The 20,163-nt window shown below is 37.1% G+C and overlaps 1 protein-coding gene across 1 annotated transcript; it reads right to left on the bottom strand.

The window, feature by feature from the left end:
• Positions 1-6,730: 6,730 nt before the first annotated feature.
• Positions 6,731-7,696, bottom strand: LOC100617762 (olfactory receptor 2C3-like). Its single transcript, XM_007483349.1, has one exon. The coding sequence runs from the start codon at positions 7,691-7,693 to the stop codon at positions 6,731-6,733; it is 963 nt and encodes a 320-aa protein (XP_007483411.1). The 5' UTR covers positions 7,694-7,696.
• Positions 7,697-20,163: the final 12,467 nt, after the last annotated feature.

A 20,163-nucleotide genomic window follows, 5' to 3' on the forward strand; every position in this document is an offset into this window, starting at 1 on the left:
TCTCCTATATTAACCCTAGTTCTACAGTTCTTTAAAAACCTGCTTTATTGATGTCTTTTGCTTTTACATTATAGTAATTTAATACCCCACCTTCAAGTTACTTTTGCATATTGTTCTCTGGGTTCTATTTATTTCCTCTGCATCAATTGATGCAAATCATCCCACGTTTTTGCTGAATTTCTCATAATTGACAATTATATTAAACAATACTATTTTATTACCTTCTTATATCATAGATGAATTTTTTCTGTCTTTTATTCAATAAACAGCCACCCACTTTGTTTCCAATTCTCTAATTTCACAAAGGAATATATTGGCATATTTGAAGCTTTGTTTTTGTTCTTGACTTCCTTGGGTTACTTTTCCAGTAAGAGGTTACTGGATTAAAGGCATGGATACTTTCAGTACTTTATGAAAAAAGAATTCCAAATTCCTGACTTCAGTGCGTCCTTCACTCAGATGACAAAGTGATCTTTCTGAAGTATAGGTCTGATCATGTTACCCTTTATTCAACACATTGCAGTGCCTTCCTATCACCTCCAAGATTAAATATAAAATCTTCCATTTGCCATTCAAAGACCCTCATAACCTGGCTAACCTTCACTTTCCAGTCATCATATATCTTATATTTTCCCATGGTGCAATGATTGGTAATACTGCCCTCCCTTGTTGTTGCTCCTAAATGACACCTCACCAGATTTTCCATTTTTATATGGAGCAACTTAGTAAAACTGGCAGAAAACCTGATATGTTAATAAGCAAAAATAAGTGAGTAAAAGGTATGTTTATATTTTATGCATATAATGGGAGTTGGGATTGGAGTACTTCCAACTGAGCTAAGGCTGTGCTTTTTCTACTTCAAGTAATAAATATCATCTGGCTCCTTGTTAAAGGCCATACTCAAATGTTGATGTTTAGTTGGTGACTGTTCCTTCTTTTTCTATACCATCTTAACCTTTCATTACTAATATGCCATTTCATAGTCAGTTTGAACCATATCCTTCACTCCATTTGATCACTAATGGAATCTTCAATTCCAAGTTTTCTTGGAGGACTCCTACATATGCCTTCTCAATTTATTTTCTTCTCTATATTCTCCACAGAAATCTCTGAAATCTACCCCTTTGGGCTAAAAATTGGAATCCAAGATAGCTCTAAATCAACAACATAACCAGGACACTAATGTTCTTATTTGCCTTTATGTGAAGATTTTGAAAGAGAAGTAAGGATTTAAGGGAGCAAATGGCCCCAGGAAACAACACTGTTAGAGCAAAAAAAAATGATGATAAGGTCTAACACAATAAGTACATAATCTACATAGAAGATATCTCCTAGGAAAAAGGTAATAAATTGCTTTGGTACTGAAAGAAGAAGCCCCTGATTGTAATGAAATGTCTTTGGGCTATAGGGAAAAGCCTGAAATTTTTCATGATTGAGGCAAATTCTTCTTTTCAAACTTCTGAGCAGTACCATTTAATGATATAGCTTCTTGGTTAAGGACAGTCTTATATAAACTAGACATAAGATGGGTATTCTTAGGAAAGAAAGAAGAGGGAGCTTTCTGGCCAGTTCAGCTATAATTTCCAGTCCTCAAAAGAAAGCATTACAAAAATTGGAGGCAAAAATCAATGTTATTTGTATTAGACATGAAACTAATAGCACACCGACTTTAAAGATTGCCTCTAGAAAATAAGAAGTCAGATAACCAGTACAAGAAATAACAATAATAATTCAGTCAAACCAATCATATAAATATCTTGAAGTGATTAGGCGAAAATAAAGAATGTAAGTGTTCAGACCTTGTTGTTCAATGCTTTGCTCAAATTATTTCATTGTCTTCCTAAACAATGAGCTGAAGTTTCACATGCTAAGAGGATGAGTTTGGATTCTGTTTTCTAATTCTGTTATCCTCTTCATTTAATAAGTGAATTCATCCCATTGACAACACAATTATGGTTGTTAAGTATTTCTTTCCCTCTGTCCTACTCTTTTACACTTTTCCTTCTGTTTCCTGCCCTCTCTTTAAGAATTTAATTTGCTTTTGACTAATACCTCCTTTATGCTACCCTTTTTCGTCTTCTCCTTTTTCCCTGAACCCCTTTCCCACTATTTCCCTGTTGGGTGAAATGCATTTCTGTTTTTCTAACTCTGTGTATGTGTACCTATAAATAAAAAAACATATGTAGTTCTTCCCTCCACTGATAAGTTAAGATGAGAGTGAGGTTCTAGTTTCACCATCTTCCCTCCTTCTTATTGCAGAGGCTTCTACTTATGAACCCTAATTATATGAGATAATTTTTATAAAATACTTAGTATACTTACTTAGTATCTACCACTCAGTATAAATTTAATAAATGTTTGTTCCTTTTCCTCACACATCCCCTCCCCCTTTTCCATTTTTACTTCAAGATCATGGAAACATAATAGAACCAAATTAGACTCCATCTTTGACTTCTAATGATGAGTTCTGTGAGAATAAATGTTTCATCTTCTCATATAAGGATGTAAATAGTTTATCTTTTATCTTTTTATTAGTTCTTTATGATTGTTCATTCATGTTAACTTTTTTAAGCTTCTATTGACAGCTGAATTTAAAAGCTAAAGTTTCTGTACAGTTCTCTTCTGATAAGAAATGCTTATAAGCCCTCTATTTCATTAAAATCAATTTTCTCCCTTGTAAGATTATACTCAATTTTCTGGGTATGCTATTTTTGGCTGTAAAGTAGATCATTTTGAAATATTGTATTCTGACAGGGACATCTACAGAGTCGTGATAGGGGACAGTTTAGAACTGTCAGGGGACAGCTTAGAGCTGTCGAAGAACAGCTATGGAGTTGCAAGAAAGAAAGACTGGAACATTATCAAAGAGGGATAATGAACATTTATTGTAAGCAGCACACCAGATTTAAAACTCTTCTCGAGAGACACAATCTATCCTCCCCAATCCTCCCCAGAAGGTGAACAGGGGAGTTAACCCGTTCTCAGGATTTCTTGGAACTGTTTATGCAGCCTTGAACTTAGATTTCTATGTTTTGGCGTACTCAGCTGGAATGGTATGTCACAAACACCTGGGAAGAGGAACTCCATTCCATGAAGTCATGAAAGGTTCACTGCAGTATTCCAAACTCTCTGTCATGTATGATTCTGACCTCAGTATTTGAATTCTTTTTTTCTGGCTAATTGATGTTAGTATTTATTTTTTGACTAGGAATCTATGAATTTTGACTATAATCATGAGAACTTTTTTTTTAGGAGGTGATCCATGAATTCTTTCTGTTTTGACTTTGCCCTCTATTCTAAATGATCTAAGAAATTTTCTCTTATGATTTCTTGAAATGTTATGCCTAGGCTCTTTGTTCATGACTTTAAGATATTCTAGTTCTCTTAAATATGTTTTGTTTTGTTTTGTTTTGTGGGCAAATGATTCTTGCTATGAAATGCTTTTCATTTTATTCTTTTTTCAGTTTTTTGACTTTGTATTATTTTTTTGAAGTCTCATGAAATCAGTAGCTTCTTATTTAAAGTGAGGTAGCACAGTGGATAGAGTTCTGGGTCTGAAGTCAGGAAGGTCTGAGCTCAAGTCTCACTTGAGGTACTAGGTTTGTGACCCTGAATAAGTCATTTAATCTGTTTGCTTCAGTTTCCTCACTGAATGGAGATAACAATAACCCCTATCTTCCAGAGTTGTTGTGAGGATTAAATAAGGTAATAATTTCAAAGTGCTTAGTACAGTGTCTGGCTAACTATTATATATACTATTATAATAGTATATAGTAATGCTAATAGTAATTAGCATTATAATAATTATTATTATTGTTTCTATTAGTCTGCTACTGTGTTTGTTGTTGTTATCATGATGATGATGAACTGAATTCTAATTTTCTGGAAGTTGTTTTCTTTAGTAAGATTTTGTACCCATTATTCCAAATTGTTATTCCATAGCTATTAATTTTCTCATTTTTTCCTTCTGTTGTTCTCATTTGATTCTAAAAACATCTATTTAAAAAGCTCTATTGAAAAAAGACAAAACAACATACTCTTGCTTTGCTTCTTCGAGGATTTTTTGTTGGAATAACCTTAATTTTTCTTTTAGTCATTGCTTATAAACATTTTAGAATATTTTGAATTCATGCTAGAGCTTATCTATTACTATAATAGCTTTTTATGTTAGGATTCTTTTGCTCGTTCACTGTTCCAGCCTATTTCTTAACTTTTTATGTATTTCAGGTATGGGCTACTCAGAGGATAGAATAGTTCCTGCTCCAGAAGCAGAGCCATGTAGCTGCCCCACAAAATGGAGAGTTTTTAATGAGTTGATATGCAACTACTTTTACATGGAATGAAGAGAAGTTCTCTTTAGTCATTTGCTTAGGGCAGGTAGCAGTTTCTACTTAGTAAGTAACAGAGAATACTGAATTCTGTATTTCTCTCTCTCTCTCTCTCTCTCTCTCTCTCTCTCTCTCTCTCTCTCTCTCTCTCTCTCTCAAAAACCCTTACCTTCCATCTTAGAATCAATACTGTATATTGGTTCTAAGGCAGAAGAATAAAGATGGTAAGGACTAGGAAATGGGGATGTAATGACTTGTCCAGAACACAACTAGGAAGTATCTGAGGTCAAATTTGAACCTAGAACCTTCCATCTCTAGGCCTGGCTCTCAATCTACTGAGCCACCCAGCTACCCCCTGCTGGGCATTTGAAAATATCATATATTAATTTCTAAAGCAAAAAAAAAAGTATTCTAAACTGAACTTCAAAGCTTACCTTTTCAGGAGGCAATCTATGTAATTTGATTTCACCAATTTCATAATTAGTAATTCAACTTACTGTCTTAGAATTTATAAGGCTCTCATTAGTCATATACATTTTTAAGATAGTTTCTTCTTCTAGAGTCAATAAGATTTTATGAATTTGTCTGAATAAACGGTCCCAAGGAACCTGAAAAGTCCCCTTCACAAAGATTAAAAATTTATAATTTTTAATAAATTTTATAATTTCCCAAAACACTAAGTAACCATCATGATTATAATTTAAAATCAATTAAACACTTGACGGATTTTTTAAACCATAATGCAAAAGTTTATAACAAGTGATAATTTATATTTATAATTTTATAACACTCAGGATCAAAAGAGGAGTAATCTAAAGATTCAAATGCATTTACCCAATTAACATCATTTCTTGTATCATTATTTCTGAAAATCACAATGTGAGAAAAATAGGTGTTTAATAACCATATGAATAATATAATGGATTAAAAACATGAAACAAAACTTGACACTCAACTGATATCAAATCGGTTAAGTGAAATTTTTGAATTATCCTTTATTACATAGGAAATAATTTTATTCATCTATCAATTTGAACGTTTTATACTAGTTGCATTCAGAGACCAGTACACATGGTCCAAGTATACTTATAATTCTTATTCTTCTATTTTCTAAACATATCATCTTAATGCCAAATTGAAGTATATTTACCATTATTATTCTAAAAGGAAAAACATCTCACTTTAAATGAGGCAGCATTATAATTTTGTTTAAGACAAACTTCACTGAATCAAATCTGAATTTATGGGGCAAGTAGGTAGTTTAATGGAAAAAATGTCAGCCCTGGACATGGAATGTTTGGGGTTCAAATCTGACCTCAGATACTTCCCAGCCCTGTGACTGGGCAAGTCACTTAACTCCAGTTGCTTAGCCTTTATTGCTCTTCTGTCTTGGAACAGATACTCAATATTGACTCTTAGATAAAAAGTAAAAGTTAGTTGTTTTTTTTTTAAATCTGGGATCTACAGTTGCACATGGTATTCTACAGAATTCCATTTTTCCTTAGGACCATTCACTGCTAATAATTCAAATTATAGGGCTTAATTCTTTTAACAAGTCTACTGCCAAAGATTAATATGGTACCCTTTAATTCTTATTCCCCTCTCCCCTTTGGGGGTCAATGAGACTTTTGAAACATGGAAAATTGCTGACAAAGCCTTGTTATGTAATAATGAAATAATAAAATGCCACTTTAAATGCAATCACACAAAATACGGGGATGTAGGAAAAGAAAACTTTGGGAAATACTAAGGGACTTCTGGGGGATGAAGTCCAAAGGCTCAAAATCTCATATATACATCATATATGTTATATAACACATGCCACTTAATAGTAATGTATGTTTATAGTCCACAGTCAGGAGATAATTTTACTTTATTCAACTTTCAAATTGAAAGTTTACTTGAGCCATTTTCTATTTAGCTACAGAGAAGTGAAATGATTCACACAGCTGGTAAATACCTAAGGTGAGACTGACAGCCAGGTTCTCTGACTCCACATTAAACGCTCTTTCCATTTTGCCATATTTCTACTCTGGGGAGGAAACTGAAGCCCTAAACAGGTGAATTGACTTATCCAAGCACACATAGCTTGTTAATGAGAGAGCAGACTACAATTTATCTCTTCTGGCTCTATATCCAGTCCTCTCTCTGTCTCTGTCTCCGTCTGTCTGTATGTCTGTCTGTCTCTCTCCCCCTCCCTCCTAGACATCATCTCTTTTCTAGGAATGATGGAGTTGAGACTCAGGTGGAATTAAATAATTTTTCCAGTCATATGAGCATGTTGGACTTGGGATGAAAGATGAAATGCCTTTCATCTTGCCATAACAATTTATTTTTTTTTAATCATTAACTAGAATTATTTTATTAAAAACTGTTGAGATACTTTACAATTCCTCTGAACTTCATGAAATGGCCCCCGGTTTTTTTACTGGACCACAGCCAGATCCTATTACCAATTGCTTCAGGGCTCCTTTCACATCTTTGTTCCTCAAAGTATAAATGAGTGGATTTAGCATGGGTGTCACCACAGTGTAAAAAAGAGAAACGAACTTACCCTGCTCATGTGAACTGCTCTTAGCAGGCTGAAGATACATGAAAATGATGCTCCCATAAAATAGGAACACTATCATCAAGTGGGAGGAGCAAGTGTTAAATGCCTTGGCCCTCCCCTCAGTGGATTTGATCCTCAGCACAGCCCGAGCAATCTGACTATAAGAAACCAGGATGAGTCCCAGGGGCAACACGACAAAGATGAAGCTGGCTACATACATCTCCAGCTCATTGAGACTGGTGTCCACACAGCTCAGCTGCATGATGAGGGGCATCTCACAAAAGAAGTGGTCGATGCGGTTGTACCCACACAGAGGCAGTTGTACTGTGAGTGTTGAGCCTAGCAGGGAGGTAGAAAGACCACCAACCCATGCAGTGGAGGCTAGACCCCAGCAGACCCTTGAATTCATGATAATAGTGTAGTGGAGGGGCCGGCAGATAGCAACATAGCGGTCATAGGACATGACTGCTAAGAGGACGCATTCAGTGGCCCCCAGCCAATGGGAAATGTAGAACTGGATCACACAACCTGCATAGCTAATTGTTTTCTCTGGACCCCTGAGGTTGACTAGTAGTTGAGGGACAATACTAGTAGTGAAACCAATGTCTAAAAAAGAGAGGTTGGTGAGGAAGAAATACATCGGAGTGTGAAGCCGAGCATCTAAGTGAGATACCAGCATGATGGTGGCATTTCCCAAAAGGGTCAACATATAGAAAATTGAGACAAATATGAAAAGAATCATCTCTAATAATGGCCGGTCAGAGAAGCCCAACAATAGAAAGCCTTCTGAGATGCTCATATTGATTTTTTCCATTATTCTTAATTGGAAGGGAGCACTAGAAAGAAAAGAGAAAAACATGATCAATATTCTTGCTTCATATATGTGTGCATAGAGCCCCAAATGAGGATGAGGTCATCTGATGGGCTCAGATGCCTCTGTTGAGTTTTTTTGTTAATGCATTATTACCTACTTATACCCACTCATCCCCATGGTATTTGAAATAACCTTTAGCTTTAATTCTTCAGAAGCTAACAGGTCTATAGAATTCTCATATGTGACATTTCATTTTCTCCCATGGATTTGCACAAACTCTTCAGTCATCCCATGACTCGAATTTCCTTACTTACCATTGCCTCAGAGAGACCCCAATTTCCTTTGAGAATCAATTCAAGTACTATATCATAAATATAGTTTATTCTCATCTTCAAGTTGATAGTACCCTGTCCTTTTCTAATTACTTTGAATTGATTTTGTTGATCTTTAGTAATTACTTTCTTGGGTATATGGTGCTTCTTTTAATAAAATGTAAACTTCTTAAGAGGCCTAATTATTTTTATTTCTTTTTATTATTTGTAGCCCTGAATGTAGTATCTGACACATGTTAATAAATGATCAAAAACATTTATTATGTACTCATCATGTGCCAAACATCATAATAAGTGCTAAGGAATACAAATACCAAAAAAAAAAAGACAATTCCTGTCTGAGCATATATGTTATATTTCCCTATTCTAATAGGGAGAGGCCCTACATATAAGTGAGTAATGGCCAAGAGAAGGTGTTTTAGTCTGTTAAGTCCATGATATTGGCAGTAGAGTCAAAGGAAAATTGATTGACATGAGTTATTCAGAGCAATGTTAGTATACATGTATATGGAAGGTCAGAGTTGATCAATCATTCCCCTCCCTCAGCTCAATTCATGAAATCATAGGAGAGGCAGGAAACAGAGACAAAAAGGTGATAAATGAAATACAAAAATAAGTGTTTTCACTTTGCTACCTCTTTAGAGGTGTGAAGATATGAAATAAAAAAAAAGTTCTGACTAAAGGTCAAATACTAGTCAAGGCCCTTTAATAAACTATTAAAACTTTAAAAAACTGACAAATATGGGGACAGAAAAGGCAGGAAGTCCTTGTAGACCTCTAGAACCAACAGGAAAGTCATCTATGGAAAAAGAGCCTAATTCTTGAGAGAATATTGCTTTTCTCCTTTCTTTTTGCAATTGCCAGGAGAGAGTGACAGGAATTTCTTCCTCTCCCCGCCCCTCCTTGAATCATAACCATGGTGACTTATGACAGAGCTATTTATTCATTGTGAGACTCTGTACCCAGCAGAGAGTCAGAAAGATAGTCAATGGAGGCAGCTTCAAAGAGGGACCCATGGTAACAAATTAGTGTCAACCATAATTTCAAGAGAAAATTAGCTCTGACAGTCAGGAGTTAAGCTGCAGAGAGGAGTGGGCTTAGAGAGCCCAGGTGACTAAACTACCCAGAATAAGCCACTGAGGAAGGGAGAAAATCAGGGAGGTGAGGACATGAGGACATCATGAGAAATCAAAAAAGCTTTGGAGTCCTATATAGTGCTATAGGTATAAGTCATTGTGAGCATATGTACTTCACTCTCAGTATACTCCAAGTTTATGCTCATTCTTCTCACTGATGCTATATGTATTTTATGGCAAAATATGCCCCAAGTTTGTTTCTTCTTTTTTTTAGAGGGAAAGATGAGGAGAAGAATTTTGTAGGAACTTACTTTACCATCTTAGGAAAAACATTTTTTTTAATTGGACTAATTGTGTCTACTAGCTGATTATTAAAAGTAAACAAACCAGAAGGGGCTTGGGAGTTATAATTTTAGCACAAATTGCTCTATGCAGACCCAGATAATAATCATCCTGGTGTAATAATTAAAATTATGAGACTGCTAGTAGCTTTATAACTTTATAAAATGAAAGTAGTAGTAGTAGTAGTAGTAGTAGTAGTAGTAGTAGTAGTAGTAGTAGTAGTAGTAGTAGTAGTAAAGAGAGGGAAAGATAGGAGAGAGGTAGAGAATTATTTAGTTTACTAATCTAATGGTTGCCATGATGGATTGGAGCTAACCTCCAACAAGGGTTCCTCAGCTCTCCACAATCCAGTCAGAAGACTTCAGCAGGCTCCTGAGTCTCCCCTTATGAACTGTTTTCTCTACCCACTAGCTCTCACATGTCACATCTAAGGAACCAACCATAGTTTATTAATTTTCTTGGGCCATGCAGAGGGGCAGTGCTCATGGAATCAATTTCCTGTCTCATTTGTTCCTTGGTTCTTTAATGTTCTTTCTCTGAGGGCTTATCTATACCTAAATTTATGCAATGGTCTTTGACCTCCAAGTCAAACAAAGCTACATAATAGAGAGAGAAATTCTCTTCCAACACTGGGGACCCAATAGGCAATTTACTTATTTAAGTGCAAGTTAGAGAGAATAACCCTAGAAGGGGTGTGACAATGGGTTTAATTTGATTATATTTTCCAGAGTAAGAGGTAAAACATATGTGGAATACATTGGAAGGCCTGTTCTTATATGGCCAAGGTGAATAGATGAATCATATGCATGGCCTGGTTGCTCTAACTTGAGATTATGATTAGACATCAGTTCAGTTTGACCCCAGGGCAAAAGTTCTGAAGTTGAGTAGATTAAGTCTCACAGAGAGACCTAATATTTTGAAAGCTGCAGTAATAGATGGATGGAAAAAAATTGCCTAGAGTGAATGACTAGAAGAGATAGAACAAATAAGAGGTGCTTGATAATGGTGAATGGATGAATTTGAACAATGGGCCTTTCAGTCAGAGAGAAGTTAGAGTCATTAAAAGCAGTGTGTAATTTCCCAAAGTCAATCCATCCTACAATGCTCATGTGATCAATTCTGGTTCTATTTGAAGTATCTCTCCAAGATATATAAACAGATCTATCATCTCTATGTGCTGTCCATCTCACTACATATGTTAGTATGAATAATAAACATTTTTCATCTAGTTTTTTTTTTCCCCTAGGGGATCAATAGATCAAACTATATTAAATGATTATGTATCTCATTTAGGAGTCTATTCATTCTCATTCTTACCTTGTCCCTGATTTTCTGGCTAAGGCTGAACTAAAATATAGTAAGGATATAGACTTTGCAATCTAAACTATATACCACAGTGATAAATTTCAGAATTTAAGGAAAGAACACTGAATTTAAATTTGGAAAATGTGGGTTTAAGTAACCATGTGACTATTGACAAGAACTAATTTAAATCTAAAAGCTTCAGTTTGGTCATTTATAAAATGAGAATGGTAATAGATGTATTTAACCTGCCTTTTGGGATGGTTTTCAGATGAAATGACAGTGCTTTGTAAAGTGTACCATAGAAAGGTAAAACATTAGAATCTCTTTTGTTTTCTAGTGCAAAAACAAAAAAGAGAAAATGAAGGTTTTAGGCCAGAATTTCTTAACCTAGGTTCTATTTTTTCCACATATATATATTTTGATAATTATCTCATTATAATTAATTTCCTTTGTAGTCTTATAAATTTTATTTTATACATTTTGCAACATAATTCTGAAATAATATCCAGAGTCTTTACCAGATAGTCAAGTGGTCTATGGTGAAAGAAAGGGGGGATAGGATAAGAATCTCTACTATAAACTTTGAGGTCCAAACCAAACATTCTAGTCACTTGACTCAATTCTGGTTCTATGTACCACATCTAAATTGATTAATAGACCATCTTGATCAGTGATGGTGAACCTTTTAGAGACTGTGTGCCCAAATTACAACCCTCACATCACATGTGAGCCCCCCACCTTACCCCAGACAACGGAGGGAGGAAGCACTCCCACTGGGCTGCTAGGCAAAGGGGAGAGTGATGTGAGAAATGTCCTCAGGTGTGTGTGGATTGGGGAAGGGGAGAAACCCCCATTGGCATGTGTGCCAGAGGTTTATCAACAGAGATCTAGATAGTATATTAAGATGGACTATGAGGGAGGAGGAGGCTTATGGGTGTTTATAAATGTTAAATTCTGAAAAATTCTCTTAGGGTCTTTGGGACTCCTCAAATTCATAATCCCAATTCCTATAAAAACTCTAAAGGGTTAGCAGTCTTCAAAGACAGGTATAATAGAGTTACAGTTCCCATTCTACTTTACAGATAGACACAAGAGAACTGAATTTGCCAGTCAGATCTGGATGGACTTTTTACCATTTACCTGGCACTAAATCCTCCAGTACCAATTCACAAAACACAAGGTATTTTTCTTCAGAACTAGACTGATCCATTTTCAGTCTATTTTCCATATAGTAATCCCCACAACTAGCTATCAGCAACAAAATGCTGTTAAAGAAAGAAGGTGGTCAGTAATTTTTTTTGCTCCAAGCCCCAGTTCATATTCCCTATATCCCCATGCCCCACCCTCTCAACCCAACATGAGGATTTCATGGAGATTTTCCCTGGCAAATATTTGGAAAAATAAAATACAAAAAATGATTTAAAGTCTTGGTATTCAACCCAAAGAACTCCATGTGCTGAGACACTGATGGGCAGGGGCTTCTGCCTCTCTGGATCACACCTAGGTCACCTCCTGACTCCCTAGTCATTAAGGCAAGAAGAAGCAGGAGCCAGAACAAGACCATCATCTCAGCGTCTCAGCATCTGTTCAGAGCCCCTCTCAATACTCTTAGATCTATGACATCTTGGGAATTGAGGGCCCCATTTTGGATCTGAATATCAACTTACCAGAGAGATTAATTAGATTGACTATGACTTGCCATCTAGTATCTTCCATTTCTTGTTGGGAAATCTGTTTTAGAACTCTACCAGTAGAGATGTTGAATGTTAGAACTGGAAAGCATCCTAAAGGTTTTGTAATACAGCTGACACATTGAAAAGATGAAGAAACTAAGGTTGAAAGTAGAGAAGTGTTTTGTCCAAAGCCATGCTGACAGTCCATGGCAAAATTTAGGATAAATCCAATCCAAGATAGATATCTTTCAAAATAGGAAATAGGAATCTTTACTACCCAAGAATCACCTAAACCTATCAAAAATGTAACTCCTACTTCATAAGTTAAATCCATATTGGTTGTCTTACATAGGCACAGGAAAAAGTAATGGCAAAGTGCCTATGACCTGGATTCAATATCCAAGTGATCCAGTTGCATAATCCATTGTATGGCTTGCATCCCTGAAAATGGTTATGCATGTCCATTAACACTTGTAGATTATAGAAAGACTGAGTTTGAAATCTGAATGCAATGATCCTGGACAAATTTAACTGTCTAGTAGTTAAATAAAAAAAAAACACTTCAAAGCACATGCTATACTAACACTACATTCATAGTATTTCCCCCCATATATATCTTGCAAATGCAATTATCATTGTTCTCATAGGATCCCAAAATATCCTCAACTATTCTCAGGATTATTAATCCAAAAGCTCCAACCCATTGATCTTCTTCCAAAGGAAGAGATAGAAAAGAAAACAATCTCCTCAAATATACCTCAAGCACTACTAAGTAGAAGAGGATGAGGATGCATTTGTTAATATCTCTCCTCAAAGCAGGGAAATGTATATTTAGACAGAGAATTGAGTCTGATCCCAAAGAAACAAAGCTAACATAATAAAAAGCCTTTGTGAACTGGGCAAAGGTATCATAATCCCTGGGGCTTTGGGGAAGAAATCAGATTGAAGAAAGGGGAGGGTTAGAGAATACATGGATTGTTAACTCAAGAGATGGTTTCCCCTATGGAATAATTACAATTTAATTCTGAAGTACCTGAACAGACAAATGCATGTGGGCATTGTTTAGGGGTCTTCTGAGGAGAGTAGGAGTTGGGGTGAGGTAAGGAATGGAAAATGGGAAGTATTATCACTTGATTTATTAAAAAATGATGATGTAAGGTAATGAGTCAATAGGATTGTAAAGTTCTATCTATAGTTATCCTGTTGATCTGTCTATGCAAGTATGAAAGTAAAATATCCCCCTAGTGACTATCCATCATCCTGAATAGACATTCATCTAATTTCATATTCTTGTAACTATATTCTCCCATTTCAGCTCTACACTGAAAACTATCATATGTACTTAAGTTGTGTATAATATTAACAATATAGTACTAACATCAAGGGTCTAAAGTCCAAGTGCTGATCTCTTTCTAGCATTGATCACCTTCCTCTCTAATGTAGAGTTGCTTTCACCAACTTGGTGATAATATATGTATGCCTATGTAAATAGACATATCTGTATATGTGAATCTATATAGTGTCAACATGGAGATCTAGAGATCCCCAGTTTATTTAGTTGGAGTATAGAAATCCCAGGTTTTGACTTTCTCACAGGAGAGTTTCCCCCTGAGGGAAGGTCCCTCTTCACCAGACAGTGAACTTCCTGGTAGTTTGGGTGGGAACAGCAAATCCCATCCAATGTTAAACATCCCTTTTGTCCCAATGGTTTCTTCCCCCTAGGCTAAAGTCCACGACCAAGGTGACCCAGCCCTAGGCTGAGTCTTTCCCTTTTGTGTCCATTGTGGGGCCCCAGCCCCTCACTATTATTCCTGTCTGGAACTTCTCATTTTCCTTTCTCACCATTGTAAAGTCAATCAACTGTCCCTCTAATCCTAAAGCCCCCAGGTCATCTAGAGTGGTACATAGGTTCCCCAAGTTCTTTTGTTCCTCGGAGTCCATCCTGAGTCGGTGGCACTCCCAGGGGCTGGTGACCAGAGTGTCTTGACTCAGGTGCAGTCTTGGAAATCAGCTCTGTTGTCATAGTAGCAGCGCTAACCCCTTTTCCCTTGATTAAAGAGTGATTTTGACTATTTAATAGTTCTGTGTTTTTTCTAGTTGACAATAGCCAGAAACTATTCTATGATAGTCAAATGACATAGCTATAACATACTGAAGTGACCATTATTCTATTGAATAGAATGACATTCTATTACAGTCATCCCTCACTATATTGAGGTTCACTTATTGTAGCTCTATTGTATTGCAGATTAAATATATATATTTATATATGCTGTCAACATGGAATTTAGGAATCCCAAACTTGTGGCCTAGTGGGATCTGATGAACCCCAATTTTCAGATTTAGCTTGTAGATTGGAGACCCCAAAGCTTGTACTTGTTCCCTGTTCCCATGGGAATCTACCCTGAAGGGAATCCCAAGTTAGAAGTTTTAGACTGAGTGGGGGACCCTCAGGGAAATGAGAATCCTGGTTGGGTGAGATAAGCATATGCTAAGGACCCTCTTTGTTTTAGGTAGTCTCCCCTATTGTATTAGAACCTTTCCCAGGAAGATCCACACCTGAGCTGGAACCATCCTTCAGTATCTATTGTAAGCAGCCCCTTCTCTTAAACCCTAGCCTCTAGCTATGATTCCTTTCCCAAGCTTGATTGTATCCTGTCAGTGTAGTTTGAACACTCCCATTTTCCTTGTAGTGATGTCAATCATCTTTCCCTGCCCCTGGATCTCCCAAATAGTATATAGGTTCCCCAAATTATTTTGTCCCTTGGAGTCCATCCTGAGTCGGTGGCACTCCCAGGGGTCAGTGACCAGGGCATCCAGACTCTGTGCAGTCTTGGGGAGCAACTCTGTTGTCACACTTAGTAGCGATAACTCCTTGATTAAAGAGTGATTTTGACTATTTAATAGTTCTGCATTTTTTTTCTAGTTGACAATACCTAATTCTGTATTGCAGAGTTATACTTATCAAGGCATACTATTGGCTGATGGAATGAAAGGAGACCAACCACAGTGCTGTGTTCTGTATCCTGGGTGCTGATTAGCTCAGTGACTATAATTTAATAAGAGTGTAGAAAAGGTGTATAGGAGAGTGGGAAGGATTAATGAAGCTTTAAAATATACATAAATAATAAAATAAATATAATGCTGCTATTTCACAGATTTTCACCTATCCAGGGGGTCTCTGGAATGTAACTCCCACGATAGGTGAGGGATCACTGCATTTTCTTTTCAGAAACCCCAAAGCTCTTCTCTGAGGCCAAGCTCAGAAAACAGAACAAACTCTTAATTTGTTTCAAGAGTCCTTTGTTGCCTTGGGGAGAATGAAAGAAACCGATTTGTTTAATATCTAGAACTTGTGGTCTAGATATCAGATTAGATGTTTCCTTCCTCTCTATGAACTGAATGATCATCTACATTTCTTTCCTAATTTACTCATGAAAAATAATAGACCAGAAGTTTTTCTCTCTTTGTGACTCCATAGCTTGACATTAGGAAAAGTCTCCCAGCTATTCTGGGTATATGACATGTATGGTGATTTAAATTAACTGATGTTTAGACATGAGAGTAGAGTGAACAATTGCTTTCTTTGTGTTGTGATGTTTGTTATAATTGTGAAAAATTATTTAGATATGGTCTTTCAACTTTCTTCAAAGATGTGGAAATTTTTACCAGCTCAAGCCTACTAAATACTAGTCATTCTCAGAGATCCTCCAAAATCTCACTTATTCTCCCTAAATTCACTTTTCTTCCAGGATATTTCTGTTGTAAGCACTATCATCCATCTAGTTAAAAGCATTGGAGTGTCCTTTTACTCTTTACTCATTCTCACATCCTCTTCTCCAATCAGCAACCAAGTATTATTGATTCTTCCACCACAATATCTCTTGTATCTAATCCCAATTTATTAGTCACATAATAACACAGGACTCTATTATCTCTCACTTGGACTATTGCAAAGCTTCTTAATTTTGCTGTCTGCCTCAAGTATCACTTCTTTCCAACCCATCTTCCAAGGAGATGCAAAGCCGATATCCTTAAAATATATTTGATGACTACAATCTCTTGCTCAAAAAGCTTCAATGCATCATTATTACTTTTTAAATATAAACCCCTGTACATTTACCCCAAACCTCACAGCAATGTGTGAATAAATTCCTTATTCAGTTTGAAAAAGTGATAAGGTCATTGGATGAAGGCAACTAATACAACACCGGGGAAAGCTTTTCTTTGGCTGAAAGACTTAATAAGTCTTTGAGCTTCATTGCCAAGCAAGCTTAGAAGCAATAGCAAACCTCAAATGCTTTAATGCCAAGGACCCTCAGACAAAAGTAGCACTAAATTTCCCAGTGCTGTCCAGAGAACTTTTGAGAATATTCAGATCATTTAGTTTTCAATCTTTATTTCATCAATTAAGAAGGGAGATTTTATAGCGACCCCCCCCCCCCACGGGAGTCCTATAATACTTATCTGTGGGTAATAACCTGAGGTGGAAAAGAGGAGGCTAAGGAAATGGAAGAATAATAATGACTCAAAGGCAGAAGTTGCTGGTGAAGGACCATAGCTGGACAGTATTAATGTGATCCTTGACAAAGACTACGAGTCTACTAAGCAAAGAATCCTTAGGCTAGGAGTCACAAGGATGCAATGAAGCAGAAGAATTTCCCTATCAATACTCTGCCCAAGTTTCTGGGGGTACAATGTCCATGGCAATGCCCATGTCATCTCCCCCCTTTCCAAATATCTAAGGGAAGGGTGCAATGGTCTCAGTCTTCTGTAGATTCTTCAGAGCTGAGAATGGTTGTAACCCTGCCTATTGTTAGGAGAGAAGTATTGACTGTAGGCAATGTCCAGGGCTTCAAGATGGAATACTTGCCGAGGTTACAGGGGCATCTGGGTGACTCCTGTGAGTGCTTTTACCCTAGAAGCAACTAGTGAAGTGATAAGGTTACAAATGCAAGGTTCACATATCCCACAGGGGAGTAGCTAAAACTTGAACAGGGAGGGAAAGGCTGTGGACACAGGGTCTTTAGGGGCATGTCCTCTGTGAATGCCTGGGTCCTAGGTAGGTGAGGACCTGCTTGGAGATCTGAAGGATGCCCAGCAACTGCTTCCCCCGATTGGTAGACAGGTCACAAGGGGGAGAGTCACTCCTTAAGATAGAAGTGTAAAAATCAGGACTGGGGCAAAAACTAGAACACCAGATAGAAACAGAGAAGCCAATAGACTCCGTCTTCAGAAATCATCTTCTGACAAGAATAGATTCCTTTAGGAAATCAGATTCCAGAGTTGTCTGCAGAAATGATGTTTCTGTTAAAGAATATCCTTTTGCAAAGTACACATTAGCTATAAACAACTTGAGTAACAATATTTTACAGATGTATTTCTTTACCCCAAATTCTGGGGGAAATTCAAGAAAGCCTTGAGTTATATTTCCAAACTCAAGATCCAAACTTCAACTGTGGTAAATTAAGGCTACAAATACAAGCCATCTATTAATAAGCTTCACCTACTTCTCAAAGTATGTTCCCTAACAATTTAAGAATTTTCAATTATTAACCTAATAGGTTGTTTGGGGAAATGGAAACTTTAATTTTACAATTTGCATTATGTGCTGATTATGGGAATTTGTCACAAAGGAAAAGCCGACAGGAAAAATATTTCCTCATGTCCCAAGGGACACATAGTGAGGGCTTCATGTACAGGCCAAAGCTATTATTAGCTCATTCCACCATTGTATCACTCAAGGATTAACAGCCTAGATGGTCAGAAAAGGTCTATTCCTAGGAGAGCCCAGAATATGCCTCTGTAACCATCCCAGGACATTCTCTGTCTTTTGTGTACTTTATCAACATTAGATCCCAGAAGCCTTCTTTTTCCTTAAAAGACAAGTCTCACCCATTACAGCTCAGAGAAATTCTGCTTATCAGCAGTCCAGAAACAAATTTCCATACCCTCAAACAAGCCTTTTATATCCCTACAAGGCTGATCACTCACTTATTCTTATGTGTTATGGCATTAATTTACACATCACACTTTAGTCACAAAAACCTGAAATAAAGAACATGAGTGAATTGAGTAGCTCCATAGTGTGAGATTTAAAATGGTTGAGGGCTTAAACTGTAGTGAGTTAAAATGGTGGAAGATATAAATTGTGATAGATATAAGGGAGGGTGAGTAAATTTGACCGCAGAAAATATGTTTCACTACAGTGTCTTGGTTTTCAAATCAAATATGAGGTGGTCGCCAGGGAAATATTCCCAATTATTCAAATACCCAAGTCAATTGGGTTTTATAGAGATTTTAATTAACAATACGAGTAATCAAAGAAAGAGAGAGAGAGAGTAAGAAAGGAATAAGTATGAAGGGCCTCAAGCCAATATGGCCTAGACCTGAGTCTTAAGAGAGAAATCAGTCAGTCAGTCTTTTAACACTCACCACAAGGTCTGCCTAAACAAGGATTCTAGTGACACCAGGCCAGCTCCATCTCAGCTGACTTCACCAGAGAGAGCTCCCAAGCGATCCTCATCAGAGATCCTCCAAAAGGACTTCTCCAAAAGGATATCTTTTCAAGAAATTCTGCTTTTTCTTATATAGGGATTTTTCTCCCATGTCACCTCTGTGACATGGAAATCACTTTAAAAGACTGATATATATTAATTTAAGAGTGCCAAGGAATTCAGCTATGTAATTCCTAAATGAAAACTCAAGTCAGCAGTCAACCTTTTGGAGTTTTTAATTACAAACAGGAGGAAGAAAGGTATTAGAGAGAGAGAGAGAGAGAGAGAGAGAGAGAGAGAGAGAGAGAGAGAGAGAGAGGAGAGAGAGAGAGAGAGAGAGAGAGAGAGAGAGAGAGAGAGAGAGAGAGAGAGAGAGAGAGAGAGAGAGAAAAGGGGGAGAGAAGGGAATAGGACTTAAATACCCCTTCTGTTTAGGCTGGGCCAAAGGCCCAAGCCCTTAGATAGCTGAGGCAAAGAAAAGAGATCAGTCCCTATCACTCACGTGACCAAAATGGAGAAACAGTCTCAGGGGCCTCCACCTCCAGACTACTTCAGAGCAAAACCTCTCAGAGCAAAACCTCCTCAGAGCAAAACCTCTCAGAGCAAAAAACTCTCCTCCCTCTGTCCTCAGACCCCGCTAACTTTAAGGAAACCATCTAAGTTCCCTCCCCTCAGTTCTCACATCTACCAATCACTGTCAATGTCTCCCCTGTGCCAATGGTGGCTCTAGTTTAACCCAGGACCGCCCAGAGGTCTGTGGCTTTGCACATATCTGTTGAAGGTCATATTCTCAAATAATTAAATCTTGATCTTTGCTGCAGCCCTTCCTAAATCCTGTTACTCTAAGTAGGGTGGAGATTGTATTTTCCAAGACCTGGTTCTGTCATTCCAAGTATCTCTATTGTATCAATTCTAAAATCAATCATGACTCAAAGAACTTCCTGTTCTATGCTTAAGCATAGGTCAAAACCCTTTCCATTGTTCAGCAAAAGGTTTCTGACCTAAAGTAGTCTTAAGTAGGGAGGAGAAGGATCCTCCCATGCCAAGGGGTTTCACATTCCAATAGAGTTCTTACTATCAGTAGGAAATTTTTTCCAGTATGAAATTTCCCAATGGGGAAATTTCCAACATTCATAAGTCTAAGAAATTTTAAGGTTTACACCTCCTCTAAGTCCCTACATCTACCAATTACTGTAGACGCTTTCCAAAGAACTGCCTCCCCATCTAAATTCCTGCTAAGTCGAC

The sequence above is a fragment of the Monodelphis domestica genome, chromosome 2 (assembly GCF_027887165.1).
Source record: "Monodelphis domestica isolate mMonDom1 chromosome 2, mMonDom1.pri, whole genome shotgun sequence".
Lineage (NCBI taxonomy): Eukaryota > Metazoa > Chordata > Mammalia > Didelphimorphia > Didelphidae > Monodelphis > Monodelphis domestica.